At 42.8% G+C, this 23,488-nt stretch overlaps 1 protein-coding gene across 4 annotated transcripts in view; it reads left to right on the top strand.

Moving 5' to 3' along the window:
* The window catches only part of PRKDC (protein kinase, DNA-activated, catalytic subunit), a 270,531-nt gene that overhangs the window by 84,321 nt on the left and 162,722 nt on the right, over window positions 1-23,488 (top strand). For all 4 annotated transcript variants that reach the window (XR_011020922.1, XM_068237357.1, XM_068237356.1 and 1 more), the window contains 10 exons: window positions 38-137; window positions 1,619-1,752; window positions 2,272-2,526; window positions 7,784-8,010; window positions 11,819-12,027; window positions 12,760-12,892; window positions 13,305-13,463; window positions 14,290-14,493; window positions 15,978-16,163; window positions 21,410-21,514. Coding sequence is in view for 3 of the 4 variants with exons in the window: in XM_068237357.1 (XP_068093458.1) it covers window positions 38-137; window positions 1,619-1,752; window positions 2,272-2,526; window positions 7,784-8,010; window positions 11,819-12,027; window positions 12,760-12,892; window positions 13,305-13,463; window positions 14,290-14,493; window positions 15,978-16,163; window positions 21,410-21,514 (1,712 nt within the window). In the remaining variant the exon portion in view is untranslated. The remainder of the gene's footprint in view (window positions 1-37; window positions 138-1,618; window positions 1,753-2,271; window positions 2,527-7,783; window positions 8,011-11,818; window positions 12,028-12,759; window positions 12,893-13,304; window positions 13,464-14,289; window positions 14,494-15,977; window positions 16,164-21,409; window positions 21,515-23,488) is intronic.

Here is a 23,488-nt window from a genome sequence, read left to right as displayed (position 1 = left end):
TTGATTAACATGCATCTTATTTTTGCTCCCTTTATAGGAACTATTCAACAATGCAGTGATGCCATTGACCACCTGAAACGCATTATAATTCACAAAGCTCCATCACTAAACAAGCAAGCTAAGCGACGCTTACCAAGGTGCACACATATACTGTGACACCAGGAACATGATCTCATTCTTTTTGTTCTATCACATGACAAGTAGGGGATGGTCAGTGTGTTGCTAAGATTTGTGAGTTGATGCAAATATTATGGTTATTTGTTTTTTGTTTTTTTTGCAAACTTATGTAGTAGCTTAAAATTACCATCACATTTTTAGATTCTCAATGGCCATTCCTATTGTATCCTAAAACAGTGTAAGTCTGTGATTCTGGAAATGGCCAGTGCCTGGGCTCTTGTCTTTTGAATGGCCTTTCTTCAAGCAGCATATATTTACCATAAAACTTGCATCAACTCAGGATAATTTGCATATTTTTGATGCTCCCTAATGAAAAGCTAAGTTATGTTTAACCTTCAGATCCTTTGTTTTTGTGATACTCGGAATGAAACATTTGGAGACTTTAGATTGGGGTTATCTTGAATTAAAGTACATTTATTAATACCAGTACTTTATACTGGTTGAACTCGATGGGCATATGTCTTTTTTCAACCAAAATAACTATGTAACTATGTACTATTAAAATAATAAATTCAGGACATAACATTATATTAACTGAAAAGTTGAGCTTTAACCCTTAGACTTGGAAATCTATAGGTGTTCTGTGTTTTTTGCATCCATACGCCACAAACGTCAAGGCATTTTAGTGCAAAACTACTTACACTTACAGCAGATGTCTATAGGCATTTTTGTGTCTGCATTTCTGTGCGGCATGCTTCTGAAAGCTGCTTAATACAAAGTTTTGGCTCAGTGCCAACTTTTTACTTTGCTTTAAATATGCAGATAATTCGAAGTAGATGCAGAATTATGCAAATGTATGCAGCTTGAAAATGGACCAATCAAATACTTTCACAGGAAGATTTGAGAAGTCCAGTTTACAATAGCATTTCATAATAATTTGCATAATTCTGTATCACATTAATTAGCATAAGTTTCAATCATCTATAATTTATTTGCACCTCAATAGCATCCCTACTGATTAATGTTGACTTTAGTACATGTAGATTAGGGCAAAGAATTTAATAAACTCAAATCAAACATCGCTGGAACTGCTGTCTAGCTTCAGAAAAAATAAAATAGTTGGCAGTCTACACTTACCGGGTCGCAGTACTCTCACCCACCACAGCTTGTCGCAGTGGTCATTAAAGTCAGTGAGACATGACACTCTTCCTGTGGTGTGATGGAAGTGCTGTGGGTACCGCAGAAATAATGCACAAGCTGCACTGCATTACCCTACAACTCTGGTAAGTGCAGCGGAGGTCGTGTTAATATTTGCTCTTTGGTTGCGCTGCGGTTATAACGCAAGGTGCGACTTTTCAGCTGAAAAGCGATTGTCACACCACTACCCCAGCGCACTAGTGTAAAAGCACTTTAAGAGTTAAAACTTGGTTAGTAACTGTGCTATAGAAATTCTGAAAGACAATTATTTTGACATACGTTTTTTCATCCTTTCTTAATGTAGAGGGTTTCCTCCCAGCAAGTCTGTCTGCCTGGAGGATGTAGTCCTGTGGCTGTTAGAGCAGTGTGGGCGTCCACAGACTGACTGCAGACACAAGGCAATGGAGCTCTTCTTTGATTTTGTGCCTCTATTACCAGGTATTGTATTGCAGACAGAGTATATACGTTTACTTTTATGGAAAATATGACAAAGAACTATCTCCGTTTACCATGGAATCTGACTCATTACAGAGAAATTCCATGTTTTAAAACTTGCCATGAACTTTGATCTGTATGGCACACATCTCTTTGTAATTTAATGTTATTCTAGTCCATCTTTTCATTTCAGTGTACAGCCTGCTAGTAATTTCTACAACTGATATTTACAAATAGGTCTTCATTAGAATGTAGGCAACAGTCCTTTGTTTGCTCTTCTTTAGGTTTGTATTCTGAGCATGCCCATAAACCTCCATACAATCTGAGTTCCTCCACTCTGCTAAGTGGGCGATGCCAGTGCCAGCTTCTTGACCATAATACACCACATTTGGCTGAACCTTCCTCACTGTTCATCTATAAGACTTTGCTTGAGGAGCTCTATTAATGCATCCATGTATATTTAAACTACATTTTGGATATTGCTTTGTACTTTTCTAATGTCTGCATTCATGTGAATTTTAGAAAAGAAATCCCTTTCTGCCTGGCTGGATGGGATAATCGAGAAACATGGGGCTGAATTCTTGATAAAGATGTTTGAAAGTGCAGGCAATGTGGATGCAGGAAACTGTGGCATATTGCACATTGCCACGCTGCGGGAGTTGGATGAAGCATTAACTCTGACAGCTGTGATTCACTGGATGGACATGCTGCTGGCTGCTCTGGATTGTTACAATACATTCATAGGCATGCGTGTAATCAAGCCTCACACCATATTAGGTAAGGAAGAATTCACTGTTTGCTTTTGTCGGATGAAAACAATCGTTTGATATGCCATTGTTTTCGTATGGTGTAAACTTTGACTGAATTCTAATTTCCCAAATCAATATTATTGTATTTTTTGGACTATAAGACTCACTTTTTCTCTCCCAAAAGTGAAGGAAAAAGTCACTGCGTCTTACAGTCCAAATGCAGGGAGTTCCTGACTTGTGAACGGCTGCCAATAGGAACCTCCAACCAGCATCCATGTCCGGGATTCCCTGTACTGTGCCTATGCAGAGGAGGATACTGGGACAAACTGAGGACACGGAGTCACAAAGAGGCATAGAGGAGGACACATGGGGACACAGGCGGACACAAGGGGGACAGAGGACGACACAGGGAGACACAAGAGGTATAAGGGGGCATGAGGTACAAAGGGGGCATAATCCACAAGATGCCCCTCCACCATGGATGCACCAGATTTAGTATATATTTCTTTCCCTTGGTTTTTGTCCTTCAAACCTAGTTGCGTCTTATGGTCAGGATCCAAAACGAAACAAGAACAGTAATTCCCTCAAAAACCGCACCACTCAGTAATAAATATTAAATTCATCATCTTTATTCAAAAACATAAAATCACTTAAAAACAATTAGGAGCCATGCAATAAATACATGTAACGTATATATGAATATTGGTATGTATATATTACGATGCTAATCAAAAACACTGTCCATAAAGCACAATAGTAACTGGTAAGGCACAGTTATCAAAGGATTGAATGCTACTGATAAATGAATAAGTACCCAAAGCAAAGCAGCCTAAACAAACACGTGATGAAATTGAAATTGGCTGTGCAAAGAAAAGCCCACAGGGGGGTAAAAGAATGAAATATAAAGTGCAAAGTGCAAGAGTAAGAGCAGCGCAACCACGCTGGACAATTGTGTACAAGGAAGCATACAGCAGTGTTGAGTGCAGGAAGGACAGCGTGCCCGCTAAGGAATGAGCTGTGCTTACCAGGAAGAAGTCAATAGGATAGCTGAAGCATGGCATCCAAAGAAGTGCCTTCGCGATTCGCCGCTCTCCGAAATCTGGCGGCTTCTACCGGGCATAAACTTACTCAGAATACCCTCGGCTATTTACAGGGACGAGCCTAAGTAGGCGGGCCACTGGGTACACCTATCAGATCATGTTGTGCGCGGCTGCGCACAAACAGGGGAGGTTCCACAGCGCTGAGCAGCGCTATGTCACTTCCCCCTCCTGAATACTAAGGACTCTGGGAATTGTAGTACCGAGGGTAGGAAGAGGAATGAATAACGAGATGAATACAGCTAAGAAAGCCGAAATAATCAGAAATATATAGTAGAAAGGCTTATATTCTAAGAACCATTTGCAAAATCTACCTATAAATATCAAAAATAACAAAAATAATAATTACAATAGATATAAATGTACGAATGAATAAAGGACAAGCCAATGTCGCCACCATGTGGCCGAAACATATATAGAGCACTAATTACTATTTAACATGTACAACATCAATATCAATACAATGCTGGTTAAAAAATAACAATTACAGCAATAAATATATAAGTTGAATCATCAGAGAATTCGCGAGAAGACCCACAGAAGGAGAAATATCAGTCATCTTTGTTGACCAGGAATACAGCCATACATCTCATCAGGAACGATATTATATACTGAAGTCCTAAAAAAAACATATAAAATAAATATAAGTATACAGAAAATTCATTTTACATAAGGACCCCAAAAATCAGGTCAAAGAAGGGGGGCCAAACAGTGATCAAACGACAACAGTCAGGCAACATAGATAAAATAGAGCCCAAAACAATTCGATACAGAAGGCACAAACCCAAAAAACAGGAGGACTACATAGATAAAATAGAGCCCAAAACAATTCGATACAGAAGGCACAAACCCAAAAAACAACAGGAGGACTACTCACATATCCTCCATAACTTCAAGACGCCAATCAGAGCAAAAGTAATAATATTGCAGGGAGTAAGATGAAGTGTGAGAAGAACCCTTAATTCTGTGTTAGAGATGGAACCACAGACAAACACACGTGTAACGTGCACCGAACAGGGGAGAGGAGGTCACTCACCTTAGACCCCCAATCCACCTAAAAACAACACACCATATTCAGTGTAAAAACCCCAAGAAGGAAAAGTCTTCGTTCAGACCTACCGGTGACTTGGACCCCAGATCATAAATCCACTTGGTTTCTTGTCTTAATAAAGAAGACATCACGTTACCACCCCTGGAAGACAAAAAGACACGTTTAAGGCCACATACTGTCCAACCTGCAACATTTCCCCCATGGGCTTTGAGTGCATGATCCGCAACTGGGGTAAGTATTTTTCCCTCTTCAGCATCCCTCTCTGCCAAACGAATGGTCGAGAGGTGCTTTTGTATTCGCGTTTTAAGTTTATTTTTAGTTTGGCCAACATAATATTGATTGCAGGGGCATCTAAGTAGATACACCACTGCCTCCGTTTGACAATTGATAAACTCATTCATGCGGTGCACCCTATCAGTCCGAAGACTCTGAACCTCCTTTGTAGGTGTCTATTGTAATTATTATTTTTGTTATTTTTGATATTTATAGGTAGATTTTGCAAATGGTTCTTAGAATATAAGCCTTTCTACTATATATTTCTGATTATTTTGGCTTTCTTAGCCGTATTCATCTCGTTATTCATTCCTCTTCCTACCCTCGGTACTACAATTCCCAGAGTCCTTAGTATTCAGGAGGGGGAAGTGACATAGCGCTGCTCAGCGCTGTGGAACCTCCCCTGTTTGTGCGCGGCCGCACACAACATGATCTGATAGGTGTACCCAGTGGCCCGCCCACTTAGGCTCGTCACTGTAAATAGCCGAGGGTATTCTGAGTAAGTTTATGCCCGGTAGAAGCCGCCAGATTTCGGAGAGCGGCGAATCGCGAAGGCACTTCTTTGGATGCCATGCTTCAGCTGTCCTATTGACTTCTTCCTGGTAAGCACAGCTCATTCCTTAGCGGGCACGCTGTCCTTCCTGCACTCAACACTGCTGTATGTTTCCTTGTACACAATTGTCCAGCGTGGTTGCGCTGCTCTTACTCTTGCACTTTGCACTTTATATTTCATTCTTTTACCCCCCTGTGGGCTTTTCTTTGCACAGCCAATTTCAATTTCATCACGTGTTTGTTTAGGCTGCTTTGCTTTGGGTACTTATTCATTTATCAGTAGCATTCAATCCTTTGATAACTGTGCCTTACCAGTTACTATTGTGCTTTATGGACAGTGTTTTTGATTAGCATCGTAATATATACATACCAATATTCATATATACGTTACATGTATTTATTGCATGGCTCCTAATTGTTTTTAAGTGATTTTATGTTTTTGAATAAAGATGATGAATTTAATATTTATTACTGAGTGGTGCGGTTTTTGAGGGAACTACTGTTCTTGTTTAGTTTTGTATACATTTTTGAGTTCCTTACTGCACACTCAATACATAGTATTCTACTGTATTATTGAGTGGTTGATGGTGCTTGCCCAGTTCTGTGGTTGATTCTGTTATGGTCAGGATCGTCTTATTGTCCGAAACATACGGGTACTTTGATTTTTGTTAAAAGTAGGCCATTTACTACAGTTGTTTAGCGGTGGTGACATGCCCACCCTTTTGCATACACTCTCTTTTTTGGATGGGAAAGATGGGCATCTTTAAGTACAAACCTATTTATGCCAAGCACAAGCCCACAACACACCTCCAGGTATGAATCCCTAAAGATGTTTTTAGCAAAATGCAGTTTCTGTTGCATTTATACCTGTCCAAAATGCACTAGGTGGGTTTGGGGGCCTGCCAGTGACTGAGTGTGTCTAGGGTGGTATTGTAAGTTACAATTTCACCCCAGACCCCCTCAGCCAGAGATCCCCCCCCCCCCCTGCCCAGTGCAGGTTACAATGGCACTGGCACTTGCAGGTCCCCCAGCCATTTAAAGGGCAACTGAAGTGAGAGGGATATGTAGGCTGCCATATTTATTTCCTTTTAAGCAATACCAGTTGTCTGGCAGCCCTGCTGATCCTCTGCCTAACTTTTAGCCATAAACCCTGAGCAAGCATGCAGCAGATCAGGTGTTTCTGACATTATCGTCAGATCTGACAAGATTAGCTGCATGCTTGTTTCTGTTGTTCAGACACTACTGCAGCCAAATATATCAGCAGGGTTTCCAGGCAACTAGTATTGTTTGAAAATAAGTAAACATGGCAGCCTCTGTAGTCTTCTCACTTCAGTTCTCTTATCAGTCACAAACATTTTGATTAAGGGGGCATGTTTTTTACACTCATCCTCGGAGCAATTTAACCTAGAAACTGTTCTTGTGAGCATGAAATGTTTATAGTGATATACGGTTTGGTTTTCACTTAACGTGACACTGACTTACGGCCAAACATCGCCACCTTAGTATCTTCTCTCCCAGAAGTCTTGTGACTTGTTCAGATGCCGCAATGCAAACCTAAACCATGCTGCCATGTTCTTGTTGCACTAGAAAGAAGAAATTGTCTAAAACAACACAAAAAATGACTGACTTTTGTCTGCTACTGTGTAACTTGATCTTGAAATGACCTCATTATCCTGAACTACATTTGTGGTCTTGTACTGGCTCCTTTTCCTCTTGATCCCTTTACAGTACTTAATTTTCATTTAATATAAATAACACTCTCCTAAAGAGTTTAAAAGGAAAGCTGCCTATAGAAAACATTTTAAACTTCACCAATTAGAAACTCATACTGTTGTAAATGCCAAAAGAAAATACAGGGACCGGTAGAGCCAACTGGTAAAAAGAATACTTGCCGTTTCCTATCTTCACACTAAGTTTGTGTACGTAATTGTTTTCTAGAGATTGTCCATAGCGATGCTGGGTACACACACTGAGATTTTCTGGCCGATTTACTGTCAGATCGATTATTTCCAGCATGTCCGATTTGCTTTCCGATCGATTTCCGAGCATTTTCCGTTCGATTTCCCATTAAAGTGAATGGAAATCGATCGGAAAATGCTCTGGAATCGATCGGAAAGCAAATCGAACATGTTGGAAATAATCGATCTGACAGTAAATCAGCCAGAAAATCTCAGTGTGTACCCAGCATTAGACCATAGACTTAATTTTTTATAACCTCAAAACGTTTTTTTTAAAGAATATATTAATGCTGTGTAAAGTTTAATAGATACTGTTCTGAAATATTCCGATTTACCTTTGGCTCTTTTCTTCAGGTCCATCTCAGACATCATCCTTCCTCAGAGCAGTACACTTCTTCATCAGTTATCTTTCGAAGGAAGATGTCACAGCAGCACAAACCTGCTTTTCTGAAGCCTCCCAGTGCAGCACCTTCAGTCCACAAGAGACCGAGGAATACAACTATAGCAAATGCACAATTATTGTGCGCATTATGGAATTTGTGGCCATGATCTTAGAAAATTGCCAGCAAGATTTCTGGAAGGTGAAATGTATTGTTTTCATTTCCTCTCAGGATGTCAATTGATTCACCACTTTATTCACTGCCACACTTTACGTTTCATTAAGCTCTGGAAAGATTTTTAAAAGAAGATTTATTAGTCTGTTCTTGCACACATTTTGACACATAGTTTTGCTTTGTACATCTGCCACACAATATCTTGATTATTTCTGAATTCACCCTTTTTAATGTCTGCACACAGACCAAAGTGATGAGGTAGTTTGATAGTTACTACTACTGAACAGAAGATGGATCAGCAAACATATGGTGGCCGCGTCCCAACGAACGATTGTTCCCTAATCCATCTTCTACGGCAGGAACGCACTCCAGGTGCTACTAGATTGCGGCACTTTGTGAGGGGTCTACGGGGTTCGGGGCATTCGACCGTGATACAATCTATCATGACGGTCACTGATTGCTGCACGTTGCAAAAACTGATCACGCTAACAAAGGAACATACAGTCCCAAAATCGCAGAAGCAATAGTTTGTCGCGAAAAAAAAAAATCGTGGCTATTGACCTTAAATGTGCTTATTGACTGCATTCTTTCCCATTAGTTGGTTCAGAATTAAAAACATGGTGACGTCCATGGCATGAATTCGGCAATTTCTGAAGCACTGGGGATATGCCTCAGATAACTGCTCTTGCTCTGCTATGTCACTTCTCAAAAATGTGTAACTGCTTAGTAGTAGAGTGTGGCACTTAAAGGAGTGACTTTCTTGGTGCCCAGGTACACAGGGGTCTGGTTTGTCTCACTGATTACTCAGTATCCTTTAAGTCTTGGCTTACACTATGTTGAAGATGCAGTGATTTCCTATCATTCACTTCAAATAAACCCATTCCGTCTGAGTTCAATACAGAAAGTACTGACCTACATGATTTTTCATGACAGCAGATTGCATTGCTAGTCTTTAAATAAATGGCGCGCATTTACTCCAGACTGGCAGCCTATCTTGCAATGGACTCTGGAGCCATACAGATTATTCATGCCATGCAGAAACCGTACTGCTCCAGCATAGTGTTAATCCAGCCTTACGGAGGATCTGAAGTGCCTCACTCATACTTCTTTGTAGCTACTATTTCACAACCCTTAACCTTACCATGTCCTGTTCTTCTATACTTTTTATTTAACCCATTAGCAGCTTCAATAGAGGTAACTCATTTGATATAAGTGCACTGCACTGACTTCAGTCGGCAGGACTCATTGTGCTGTAAATTCTTGAAATGCTTTGATCACTCTTTACTAGCAGAAAATAATAGAAACTGAAAGCAGAAGTCCTCTGTTATTGTCTCATACTGCCCCCTGATGACAAGTGTCCATAAATACACATTACAGCAGTTTTAGTTAGAAGCGAGAAAATGTAACAAATATGAAATAACTTTTTTTTTTGCTAAAATAAATTGTCCTGGGGCACTTGCAAGCCTCTAAATAAATTGGCTGCTAAAGAGTTAAAGGGAACCCTAGAAATGCTGGACCTAGGTTCATTTGCAGCTACTGTATACTTTTCAGTACAGTGAGGTGTCACTGTATGCGGTTTTCTTGGTATAGCCTTTCCTTAGGAAGAAATATTGTGAAAAGTGGATCTCAAAGATCCCAGCAGGTGGTATGTGATAGAGAATGTGAGTGTCATGCCTTTTGGGAAGATCGCGAAAGTGATAGCTGTAGATAACAATATTCATTGGTGAGCCACAGGTGATTGGGCTGCCCACATCAGTTAATGTTCTTGCAGGGTTGTTATTTCAGAATCAGAATCAATTTTATTTCCAAGTAAGTTTGCACCTACAAGGAATTTGTCTTGGCAGTTGCTTAACAAACACAAACACAAACAAAAACAATACAAGGACAGACAGTGTGTATATTACAAGTCAAGGACATTTATGCAAGTATAGTGGCAGTAAGCAATGTGAGAATTGTTCATTTACAGTTCTGTGCTGATTACTATCAAGTCCTAGCAGCTCTAACGTGGTTCAGCATTAAGTATGGCTACCGCTTGAGGAAAAAGCTGTTCCTGTGTCTGGAGGTTTTGGTAGCGATTGACCGGAATCTTACTCCTGAAGGCATGCGCTGGAAGATGGAGTGAGCTGGGTGAGAGGGGGCAGAGGCAAGTTTTGGTTGCTCTCTTTCTGCACCTGCTAGCGTAAAGATCCTGCAGGGAAGGTAAGCTACAGCCAGTTATCCTTTCCGCTGTTCGGATGATGCGCTGCAGCCTCCCCTTTTCTAATGCTGTGCAGGAGCTGAACCATACAGTCATAGATGATGATATGGTGGATTCAATAATTGCAGTGTAGAACTGCACCATTAAATTTTGAGGTAGGCCAAACTTTTTCAGCTGCCCGTAGATGGTACATCCTCTGTTGCGCTTTCTTGACAATAGTGGCCGTATTGTTATCCCATTTTAGGTTGTGTGAGATCGTGGACCCAAGAAACTTGAATGACTCTACCTGGGTTATGGTGGATCCATTTATGGTTAAGGGGAGGTGCTGGGGGGGGGGGGGGGGGGGAGATCTCCTAAAGTCTATTATCATCTCCATGGTTTTGAGAGCATTTAGTTCCAAGTTGTTGCTGCTGCACCAGGAGGAAAGCTGTCCCACCACATGCCTGTATGCAGACTCATCCCCGTTTTGTATGAGACCAACTACTGTTGTGTCATCTGCAAACTTCAGAACCTTAACAGATAGATCTGTGGAGTTGCAGTCATTTGTGTACAGTGAGTAGAGCAGTGGGGAAAGCACACAGCCCCTGGGGTGCACCAGTACTGACGGTCAGAGAGCTTGATGTGTGTTTACCAAGTCTAACATGCGGTCTCCTATCGGTTAGGAAATCGATTATCCATTTGCAGATGGATTCAGGTATGTGTAGCTGGGAGAGCTTGCTGTGTAGCAGAGATGGCATTATGGTATTAAATGCAGAGCTGTAATCTATAAATAAAATCCTGGTGTAGGTTCCTGGGGTGTCTAGATGCTGTAGTACATAATGCATACACATGTTCACGGCATCGTCTGCGGATCTATTAGGCCTGTAGGCAAATTGCAGAGAGTCCAGCAGGGGATCTGTGATAGATTTCAGATAAGCCATTAACAGTTTTTCGAATGCTTTCATGACCAATGATGTCAGAGCAACAGGTCTGTAATCATTTAAACAGGTAGGTTTTGAATTTTTTGGGATTGGTACAATGAACAGGCCGGAACAATTGAGAGTTTGAGAGATGCTTTGAATATGTCTGTGAATACAGGAGCTAATTGATCGGCACAGAGTTTCAAGCATTTCGCAGAGACAGTGTCTGGCCCCATTGCTTTCCTAGTGTTTTGTCTTTTGGGGCATCTTGTAGTGTATGTGCAGTCTTTACAAGGGGAAGTACCGTTGCTATCTTTTAACCCTAAAGTACTGGTGTCAGCGCTGCTACCTTTGGGCGCAGCCAGCGCCGCCATAGACTGTAATGGGAATCAGTCTATAGCGGCGCTCAGTGAGAAAGGTCGGCTCCGTCAGAAGACGGAGCCGAAGTTGCTTAAAAAACACAATAATTCGGCCTCCAGCAATCGCTGGAAGCCGAATTATTTCATTCCCCCACTATCCATGGCGGCCTGGAGGGGGAATAGTAATTAAAACGCCCCGGACTTGTGCAGAAGCAGGACCAGCCATATAACAGCTGGATCCTGCGCCCAAGTCTACCGGCGCCAAATTCACATGTACGCATATTTTCACTGACTTTATAGAATTTAACTTTCTTGACTGATTAAAATATTCAAAAGTATAATTTTTATTTTATTTTTCCTTGTTTTTATTTTCACGGTAGGTCCTTGAAAAGGAACTGCTAAACAGTCACATGTGGGAATTAACTGCAGTCACCGTATGTAATCCATCTAGCATTGGTTTCAACACAGCAGATGTGCAAGTGATGACGAATCTGCCTAATGTCTGCATACGTTTATTGAAAGCACTGGAGAAATCCCCTTATAAGAGTCCATTGGAGATGTCCTTGCAGAAAAAGATAACTTTGAAATGGTACATGCATTTGTTTTTTCTTTACAGGGGTTGTAGCTTGTATTGTTGCACACATGCAAAAAATGGCGCTGATAATTTGGGCGCAGGTGGAACCTGAAAAACAACCCTGCTCTTGCAAATGTCCCAGCATCATTAATTACTTTTCCCCAGGCTATTATGGACTCTGAGGAAATGCATAATTTTGCTTCCAGCTATTGCGAACGAATTACGCTGTTTTTTGACTGCGCCCAAATTACTTTCTGAGCCATATTTCACATTACAGCCTATGGCGGCTCATGTTCTGCCTACATTTTCCTGCGCAGTTTCATTTAATTTTACTATATGGTAATTTCAATTGAAATCTATAGACCATGCACTAGAGAAAGGAGTGTTTGAGGGGCTTGTAGCAATGAAGAGGAGCAAAGTTATTTGAAAGAATACCTCAATGGAGCCTGGTCCACCTTTATAAAGTGCCACAATCCATCAACATATTTATCACCAAGATTCTTCACTATTATAAGCTCAGCTTATATTGCTACATTTCACTAGTAGGTAGTTATTCCTCTTTCTTTTGTCCCAGGACTGTTGTATTCCTGTATAGTGAATTACAATGTTCATCATTATTACAAACCTAAATCAAACACACAAAATGTATGCCCTGCATATATGTAAGACATTGTAATATTCTTACTATTACCGGTATATAGCTCTTTCCTTGGTTGTCTATTTCACCTTTCTCATTACTCTGAGTAGCATTGAAGACCTTTGCGCTGTTGACTTGTATGACCAAGATGCCAAAGCTAGGCGTATGACGCTGGGTGCCACTCTTTCTGCATGCAAGCAGCTTCACAAGGCTCAGCTGCTGAATTCAACCTTAAAGACACAGGTGGGAATTCTTTTACATTTACAGATTGAATTTCAGACATTCCTTAATTATAAATTCAATAAGGACTGTGGATACTGAGTGATGATGATGGCTTTACCAACAGGAAGACAAATGGCACTGAGGATGCTGGAGGCTGCTTTTTGTTATTACAAGATTATGATTATTATAATTGCTAATTTATATAGTGCCATCATCTTCTGTCTTCTGTGGTGTTGTACAAAGTAAAAATCGATCATGGGTGCACAAAACACAGGCATTGCTATACAGCTAATACAGGCATTGGTACATAATACAGTAATGGTAGACAATTTAATAAGTTATAGTAACCACACACGTTTGTACGGGAGCGCAAATAGTGCGACCGCCCAGATATATACGATTCTGCATGGTTAATCACCTTCATTTTCTCTAGGTCACAAGTCGTGGCTTTTCTGTGGGATCCAAGCTACTTTCCGTTGTTTATAAAGGCATTGCTCCAGGCGATGAGAGAAAGTCCCTTCCATCGTTAGACATCAGCAGTAAACGTCTCGCTGAGGGAATCCTACAACTGGCTTTCAGTATCAGTGGACAGGTAAAATACTATTAAGTAAGGAATGATATACATTTGGTGTAGAACAGAGGAGTACATGAGGCTCTATAACAAAATTGTAATGGATGCCCTTGTCCTAGGAATTCTTAAGCAGGAATATCCTTTCTAAGCGTGTAATGTTACCCAGCTGGAGCTCCCCTTGCATATTCTGGTGGTGGAGTATTGGTATGGCAAAGCACAGTGCCACAGCATGAAGTATAAACATAACCACAGTGAGGTGCTTCCATCTGTGTGTCCTCTCACATGTTTCTGCAGGCCATGCCCCCATCAACAGTCTTTCTAGTAAAGGTATTGAACTCCATAAAGTACATGAAGACTATAAACAGAAAGTCTACATTTCAAGACGGAATATACGTAAAACACCAAGATACATAAACCTTATGATATTAAAAGGGTGTAAACCAGCAACTTGTATACCAGCAACATTTAACAAGTTGTTTTAACAGTGATTTGTTCGCAAAGATAAGTGCCTGGATTATAATTTCGTTATATCAGATTTGCTAAATTTCAGCAATTGTTGGATGCATGTTTTGTCCCCTATTCAAGAAAAATGTAACTTTAAAAAAAAAAAAAAAACAACAAAAAAAAGTTAGTCGTACTATACTTGTTAGGCAGAGTACCTGAGCTTGGAACTGACATTTGTTGGGTACCTTAGGCACTGTAGTTGAGAACCACCACTATAGTTTGTTCTGTTTACTTTGTTGAAATACAGTGTGCTTATTTTTCCATCCAATTTCAGAAAAAAAAGCAGAAATTAACTCATTTAAAATTGTAAAAAATATATAAAATGTTTTATTTTGCTTTGCAGTGTGAAGAACTTGTGAGCCTTCTGTTAAACACAATGGTGTTGTCAGTGCCTTTATCTGGAAGTTCCCAAAAAAGTTTCATTAACTTTTCTCATGGAGAGTATTTTTACAGTTTGTTTTCTGAATCAATCAACACTGAGCTACTGGAAAATATGGACTCTGTTGTGGTGAAACTGCTGAAATCATCTACAGAAAACCCTAAAATGGTAACTCACTATTTTTACCTTTTAGTTCCGACTTGTCGACTAAGTATAATCGACCAGCTTTGAAATTTTGAAGAGGTTTAGGGCTGGTTCAGACAGACGTTTGGAGGCGTCGCGTTCGTTGGCAATGCGTTCGGACTTTCAGCAGCGTTCACGTTGCGTTCGGATTGCAGTCACGTTTTTCTTCCCCTAGGGGGACATTACCCGTCGCGGTTAACCACCCCTGGAACGCCAGGGAAAATCGGGACCCAAACGCCGCGTTCATGCAAACGCGCATGAAAGCTTGGTACAAACGCTCCCATTCACTTGAATGGGAGCGTTTAACGCCAAGCCCCGAACGCTGGCGGTAAACGCTCCGCAAGCGTCCGTCTGAACCAGCCCTTAATCTGTAAAAGATATTCTGAAAGTTAAGCTTCGTAGCTACATTTTAATTGTCAACAAGTTCCTTACTAATGGCATCCTCATTCCTCTTTTGCCTTATTTCCACTGTGTGCGATCCAATCCATTTTTATTTTTAGAAACTTATGCAATTGGGAAACTGCAATCACAGAGCTTTTCTCATAGCAAGCACTTGTTACTGTTCGTATTAGTCGGACGCAATTCTTGTTGTGGTGTTTGGTGCTGATTGCATTGGGCTCAAGACCTAAATACGATATTTACTGTACATTATGTAATAAAATTGCTTTACAATAATCAATTGTAGATTATTTATTAAATTTTGGCCCATTATAAAATCTTACTTCTTAAATGTAATTTATTAGTGATGCTGGTATCTTTACTGTTGACAAGGTGAATCATTGTGGAATGTCCCCTGAATCATTGTGGAATGTCCCCTTGCCCCCCATGATGGGAGCAGGAGCATTCTATATTTAACCACCCTGGCGTTCTGATTAAATCGCCAGGGTGGCTGCGGGAGGGTTTTTTTTAAATAAAAAAAAAACTATTTCATGCAGCCAACTGAAAGTTGGCTGCATGAAAGCCCACTAGAGGGCGCTCCGGAGGCGATCTTCCGATCGCCTCCGGCGGCAAGAGATAACACGGAAGGCCGCAATGAGCGGCCCTCCGTGTTTCGCTTCCCTCGTCGCCATGGCGACGAGCGGAGTGACGTCATTGACGTCAGCCGACGTCTTGACGTCAGCCGCCTCCGATCCAGCCCTTAGCACTGGCCGGAACTGTTTGTTCCGGCTACGCTGGGCTCGGGCGGCTGGGGGGACCCTCTTTTGCCGCTACACGCGGCGGATCGCCGCGCTGCAGCGGCGATCAGGCAGCACACGCGGCTGGCAAAGTGCCGGCTGCGTGTGCTGCTTTTTATTTGGTGCAAATCGGCCCAGCAGGGCCTGAGCGGCAGCCTCTGGCGGTGTTGGACGAGCTGAGCTCGTCCAGACCGCTCAGCAGGTTAAATTTATACTTCTCAAGTAGATGATTGTATTATCTTTAGTGCCACCTTTGATATACTGTGATAAGAAGTGTTGTGTTCTGTTTTCAAGGTGAGCTCAGTCTTGAATGGCATGCTCGATCAGAGTTTTAGACAGCGCACTGTTCGCAAACAACAAGGTGTTAAGCTCGTAAATACTATACTTAACAACTGGAGCAAACTAGAGAGCTGGTGGAGTGAAGAATCCTCTCCGGAGAGTAAAATGGCAGTTTTGACACTGCTTGCTAAAGTGCTACAGGTACCTGCTTTTACACACATGATTACCCAATGACCTAGTTTGTGAGCTTTGCGGTCTTTGTTCAGCAATAATTTGCATTGAAATGAAACAAATCTGATTGGCTGTGGCTCCACCCCCTTTTCTGAATTTGACCACCAGTGACCAACCCAATCGGGGCCGGTTCAAGTAACAATTGGGCCCTAGGGCAAAATTAGCCTGGGGGCCCCCCAACAAACACCCCCCGACCAAAAAGCGTCAATAGAGGCCCTTTGTTGCAGCCAAATTTTCCTCCTGGGCCCAAGAGCTGGCTGCTGACCCTCCCCCATTCACCTCCCAACTTAACAGACTCTGCAGAGTCCCTGGGGAGCAACAGTTAAGATGGGGAAGGGACACCTTGGGGGGCCCTACAGGCTCTGGGGCCCTGGGGCAATTGCCCATTTTTTCCTATGGTAGCTCCGGCCCTGAACCCAATGACCAACTGTACCAGGTTTGCGGATTGTGCCATTAACCGTGCAAGAATGGCAGCAATTAAATATCAATAGGTGAATTTTGATTGGCTTTTGTAGGCTCCACCGACTTTTCTGAATATTAATCCCATTCACCCAGTGACCAACTGTGCAAAGTTTGAGAACCCTACCATAAACAGTGTAAGAATGGCTGCAGTTTACATTTTCCCAGTGAACTGTGTATTTGTCTCCACCCACTTTTTGGTTATGGGGATAAAAAGTATCCTATATGTTATTCCATGTAATGTACTATGTGTGTGCCAAATCCATTCAAATTTGTTCAGCCATTGTGTGATTAACAGACATCCAGCACTTTAGCATTAATGATATTCATGTATAATACTGTGTGTTTGTGTGTGTAGATAGATAGATAGATAGATAGATAGATAGATAGATAGATAGATAGATAGATAGATAGATAGATATAATATTATTATTATATACTAGCTTTTAATAAAGTATGTTTAAAGTATATTGTCCATGTATAACTAAAATATAAAAACCAACAACAAAGCTAGAGATGACTAGTTCAGCACTGTCTTGCTAGTCTTATAATTCCTGCTGCTCTATGATTAGTCTAATGGGGTGTGGGAACTGGCCACAACTAGGCAACAGCGACATGGTCCTACACTGTTTTCAATGCACAAAACATTATCATGTGGTAAAGCAGAAAACAGCTGATTTTATTGTCAATTCACTAAGGCTTTTACCACAGGGCAAGACAAAATTACCAACCAGTGAGGGGAGTTGACAATTTGTGTAGTAAATACCTCAACACATGTCAGTAAATGTAAATTTACAAAGATTAGAGCATGCGATAAAGCCAAGTGAGATGTTCGTTATTTAACAGCACCTCTGATCTGTCGGAAACTAGGAAACAGCATGCAAGAACATTGTCAGTTTATAGTAGAGAGCATATAGGAAGAGCCTCCCACCTCTATAGCTTCCTCCATTGGTGCCAATATGCTGTCAGGCAGGACAAGCAAACTGTAAGCAAAAGTGAATGAAAGAGGAGTGTAAAAGTATAGATTTAATGTATCTTAATTGGAAGTATACAACAATGAATGTTAAAAGCAGTACTGTAAGGGTAATAAAAAATAATAAAAATGAGTTTAACTTAGAGTGGTTTGCAAAAGTATTCGTCCCCTTGAAGTTTTCCAAATTTTGTCATATAACGGCCACAAACATAAATCAATTTTATTGGAATTCCACATGAAAGACCAATACAAAGTGGTGTACATGTGAGAAGTGGAACGGAAATCATACATGATTTCAAACATTTAAAAAACAACAACTGCAAAGTGAGGTGTGCGTAATTATTCAGCCCCCTAAGTCAATACTTTGTAGAACCACCTTTTGCTGCAATTACAGCTGCCAGTCTTTTAGGGCCTGTACACACTGAAAAACGCAAGCAAAATCGCAAGCAAGTGCATGTAGTTTTAAAAACGCATGCGCTTTTGCCTGCGTTTTTTGTGCGTTTGCGTTTTTCTTGTAATTGCTGATTGGCTAAAGAATCCTTTGTTTTTTTTTTCTAGTTTACATTTCAACAGGAATCAGGAGATTGCAGAGTCTTCTGGGATACTGACTTCTGAAAAACGCAGGCAAAAACGCAAGCGCATGCGGTTTTAATGCGTTTTTCATGCGCTGCGCTTAAAAAAGTGCAGCAGGCACTGCGTTTGCGTTTTTCTAAAAACGCATCGCACCAGTGTGTACAAGTCATCACGATTTTCATTCTTTTTCAAAAGACCTTGCGTTTTTAAAAACGCATGCGTTTTTAAAAACGCAACGCAAGCGCAGCAGTGTGTACAGGCCCTTAGGGTATGTCTCTACCAGCTTTGCACATCTAGAGGCTGAAATCCTTGCCAATTCTTTTTTTGCAAAACAGCTCCAGCTCAGTCACGTTAGATGGATAGCGTTTGTAAACAGCAGTTTTCAGATCTTGCCACAGATTCTCGATTGGATTTAGATCTGGACTTTGACTGGGCCATTCTAACACAAAGATATGTTTTGTTTTAAAGCATTCCATTGTTGCCCGGCTTTAGGTTTAGGGTCGTTTTCCTGCTGGAAGGTGAACCTCCGCCCCAGTCTCAAGTCTTTTGCAGACTCCAAGAGGTTTTCTTCCAAGATTGCCCTGTATTTGGCTCCATCCATCTTCCCATCAACTCTGACCAGCTTCCCTGTCCCTGCTGAAGAGTAGCATCCCCAGAGCATGATGCTGCCACCACCATATTTGACAGTGGGGATGGTGTGTTCAGAGTGATGTGCAGTGTTAATTTTCCGCCACACATAGCGTTTTGCATTTTGGCCAAAAAGTTTCATTTTGGTCTCATCTGACTAGAGCACCTTCTTCCACATGTTTGCTGTGTCCCCCACATGACTTGTGACCCACTGCAAACGGGACTACTTATGCTTTTCTGTTAATGGCTTTCTTCTTGCCACTCTTCCATAAAGACCAACTTTGTGCAGTGCGCGACTAATAGTTGTCCTATATACAGATTCCCCCACCTGAGCTGTAGATCTCTGCAGCTAGTCCAGAGTCACCATGGGCCTCTTGACTGCATTTCTGATCAGCCTGTGAGTTTAGGTGGACGGCCTTGTCTTGGTAGGTTTACAGTTGTGCCATACTCATTCCATTTCTGAATGATGGCTTGAACAGTGCTCCATGGGATGTTTAAGGCTTTGGAAATCTTTGTAGCCTAAGCCTCATAACTATCCCTGACCTGTCTGGTGTGTTCTTTGGACTTCACGGTGTTGTTGCTCCCAATATTCTCTTAGACAACCTCTGAGGCCTTCACAGAGCAGCTGTATTTGTACTGACATTAGATTACAGACAGGCGCACTCTATTTAGTCATTAGCACTCATCAGGCAATGTCTATGGGCAACTGACTGCATTTAGACTAAAGGGGGCTGAATATTTACGCACACCCCACTTTGCAGTTATTTATTTGTAAAAAAAAGTTTGGAATCATGTACAATTTTCGTTCCACTTCTCACGTGTACACCACTTTGTATTGGTCTTTCACATGGAATTCCAATAAAATTGATTCATGTTTGTAGCAGTAATGTGACAAAATATGGAAAACTTCAAGGGGGCAGAATACTTTTGCAATCCACTGTACTTTGGTCTTCTAACAGCCCTCTGCAGACGTCCTGTGCCTGCGCAGGGACAAAATGATTCTCTGGTCCCCTGCCATGGCTTAGGGCCGGTTCACACTTGCGGTTCTCTGCTAAACGGATCAGATGACCTGACCGGATCCGGACCGGATCCGGATCGGAACCGTACGGTTCTGATCCGGATCCGGTCAGGTTGCATCAGGTGTTCATCAGGATGCGATCCGGATCCGTTTGGCAAAAGATAGTAGAAATAGAATAAAAATGTTGGGGTCTGGGAGGTCAGCAGAAGGTGGACCTGTGGAATCAGGCCCTCCGCTGTTTAGCACTCACCTCCACCTCCGACATACTGCCAACATCTCCAGCACGTTTAAAGTCACTGCTGCTCCACTCCAAAATGCTTGCCCATGTGTCCCCATCCAAAATCGCCGCTACAATACGCATAGGAAGTGGGGTAGAACATCCGGATTTTTAGCCAGTGTGTTGTGCGCTCTCCGGTTCTCATTGGTTTGTATTGGCCAGATGGTGCAGTCCGGCTCCGCTCCGGATACGGCTGCCGGAGGAGCCGGACCAAAAAATAGAGCATGTTGGGTCTTATGCCGGAGTCCGGATCCGGTCCGGACGAAACGGACGCATGTGAACGGACGCATAGGCTTTCATTGCTATGCCGTGCGTCCGTTCCGTCCGTTCTGCATGCGGTCCGGCTCCGGCACGGCGATTCCGGACGGCGACCGCTAATGTGAACCGGGCCTTACTTCTGCAATTTGCGACTTTAATGTTGCAAGCTACTGCGCCTATGCGGCCCTTGCCGCGCGTGTCCTCTCTCCCGCCACCTGGCGTGCACTGCACAGGCACAGTAGTGTACTGTCCTGGCGTGGGCTCAGGTTGTCTGCAGGGGGGGGGGGGGGGGGGGGGATATTAGAAGGCGTAGGTAAGTTAGACTCATTTTTTTTTATTACCCTTACAGTACTCCTTTAAGTTTGGGTTTACAATCACTGTAGAGCAATTACCGGCCTTTCATTTGAAACAATGTGATTTGTCTTCACTTAGTTAGATCGAGGGAGAGACTAGCCAGCTAACATCCATTAAATCTGAAGAGTTTCAAAGCTGCAAAAAACCTCACAGATTACTTCTAAGATAGACCCTACAATTTTATGCCTACTCCCTTCATGTCATGGTAACAAGTCTTTTACACTTACTACACTTACAAATTACTTTATTGCGTGGTGCAACTTCGGCTCCAGTGCAGTTGTTTCAAATTGCACCGCGCTAAGTGAAAAAGAACCCTAAAGGTAGCCACTAACAATCCAATTTCTAGCGAAATATCGTTCGAGTGAGCAGATAATTTTGATTGGAAGAAAAACAGTTCACTAAACTATCAACGAACCAATCTTTGCTTTCTATCTATTGCAACCAACAAGAAAATCCAAATTTTGTTTCGTCGAAAATCCAATCGCACGACTTTTTTTATAATCGTTCATAATCGATTGTGTCCATCAACAGAGATTATTTACAACCAATCCGATCAGAATTTCTGATCGTTTAAACGATTTTTCGCTAGAAATTGGACAGTTAGTGGCCACCTTAAGAGTCCTCCTTTTAAGACATGCTTATAAATCTTTTTTTTTTTTTTTCTTTTCATTTTGCAGATTGACTCTTCTGTGGCTTTTGATTCCAGCCATTTAGCTTTTGATGACGTATTTAAAACGTACACCGCTATTCTCACAGATCAAAAGCTTGGCCTAAATTTAAAGGTATATTTCTTTCCTCTCTCTCTCTCTCCCCCCCTCCCTTCCCCTCCCCCTTTGCTGTCTTCCTAAGCTATACTTTGTTTTTTTCTTATATGTTGATGATTGTGAGTGGTTGGTAATTCTTAAACCTAATGCTGGAGATACACGGTACGTTTCTGTTTCGTGTATCGGCCAGCTGATAATATTCAGCTGGCCCGATCAAGCCGCTCGACCCGCGCCCGCTCGATTCCCTCCGGCGGACAATGGCAGGGAATCAAGCGGCTGATAAGGACCGCCGGCGGGGATCGATGAGCGGGGACGCGGCGGGGGTCGATCCGGCGGCTAATCGCCCGCCAGATCGACCCATGTATGCCCAGCATTATACTGCATACGGTATCTCAGAAAACTGAGTACACCTCTCACATTTTTGTAACTATTTTATTATAATTGGAGCCAACAAACAGTATTCAAAAAGACATAAGTAAAAATTGATTGATTCTTCAGTGTAGAGTACCTTTTAATATTTCTGTCAGCAGAGCAGTCGAACTGTGTCTCGGCCTGAGTGTGTCTCCCCTATGCATAGAAGCCTGAGTGTGTCTCCCCCATGCATAGGAGCGAGTGTGTCTCCCCTATGCATATCAGCCTGAGTGTGTCCCCCCATGCTAATCAGCTTGTATCTCCCCCATGCATAGCAACCTGAGTGTGTCTCCCCCATGCATAGCAGCCTAAGTGTGTCTCCCCCATGCATAGCAGCCTAAGTGTGTCTCCCCCATGCATATAAGCCTGAGTGTGTCCCCCCATGCTAATCAGCCTGTATCTCCCCCATGCATAGCAACCTGAGTGTGTCTCCCCCATGCATAGCAGCCTGAGAGTGTCCTCCCCCCTATGCATAGCAGCCTGAGTGTGTCTCCCCTATGCATAGGAGCGAGTGTGTCTCCCCTATGCATAGGAGCGAGTGTGTCTCCCCTATGTAGAGCAGCCTGAGTGTGTCTCCTCCATGCATAGCAGCCTGAGAGTGTCTCCCCCATGCATAGCAGCCTGAGTGTGTCTTCCCCATGCATAGCAGCCTGAGTGTGTCTCCCCCATGCATAGCAGCTTGAGTGTGTCTCCCCCATGCATAGCAGCTTGAGTGTGTCTCCCCCATGTAGAGCAGCCTGAGTGTGTCTTCCCCATGCATAGCAGCCTGAGTGTGTCTTCCCCATGCATAGCAGCCTGAGTGTGTCTCCCCTATGCATAGCAGCCTGAGTGTGTCTCCCCTATGCATAGCAGCCTGAGTGTGTCTCCCCTATGCATAGCAGCCTGAGTGTGTCTCCCCCATGCATAGCAGCCTGAGTGTGTCTCCCCCATGCATAGCAGCCTGAGTGTGTCTCCCCCATGCATAGCAGCCTGAGTGTGTCTCCCCCATGCATAGCAGCCTGAGTGTGTCTCCCCCGTGCATAGCAGCCTGAGTGTGTCTCCCCCGTGCATAGCAGCCTGAGTGTGTCTCCCCCGTGCATAGCAGCCTGAGTGTGTCTCCCCCGTGCATAGCAGCCTGAGTGTGTCTCCCCCGTGCATAGCAGCCTGAGTGTGTCTCCCCCGTGCATAGCAGCCTGAGTGTGTCTCCCCCATGCATAGCAGCCTGAGTGTGTCTCCCCCATGCATAGCAGCCTGAGTGTGTCTTCCCCATGCATAGCAGCCTGAGAGTTTCTCCCCATGCATAGCAGCCTGAGAGTGTCTCCCCCGTGCATAGCAGCCTGAGTGTGTCTCCCCCGTGCATAGCAACCTGAGAGTGTCTTCCCCATGCATAGCAGCCTGAGTGTGTCTCCCCCATGCATAGCAGCCTGAGTGTGTCTTCCCCATGCATAGCAGCCTGAGTGTGTCTCCCCCATGCATAGCAGCCTGAGTGTGTCTCCCCCATGCATAGCAGCCTGAGTGTGTCTCCCCCATGCATAGCAGCCTGAGTGTGTCTCCCCCGTGCATAGCAGCCTGAGTGTGTCTCCCCCATGCATAGCAGCCTGA

The sequence above is a fragment of the Hyperolius riggenbachi genome, chromosome 5, assembly GCF_040937935.1.
Source record: "Hyperolius riggenbachi isolate aHypRig1 chromosome 5, aHypRig1.pri, whole genome shotgun sequence".
Lineage (NCBI taxonomy): Eukaryota > Metazoa > Chordata > Amphibia > Anura > Hyperoliidae > Hyperolius > Hyperolius riggenbachi.
This window is presented reverse-complemented; position numbering and strand designations above follow the sequence as displayed.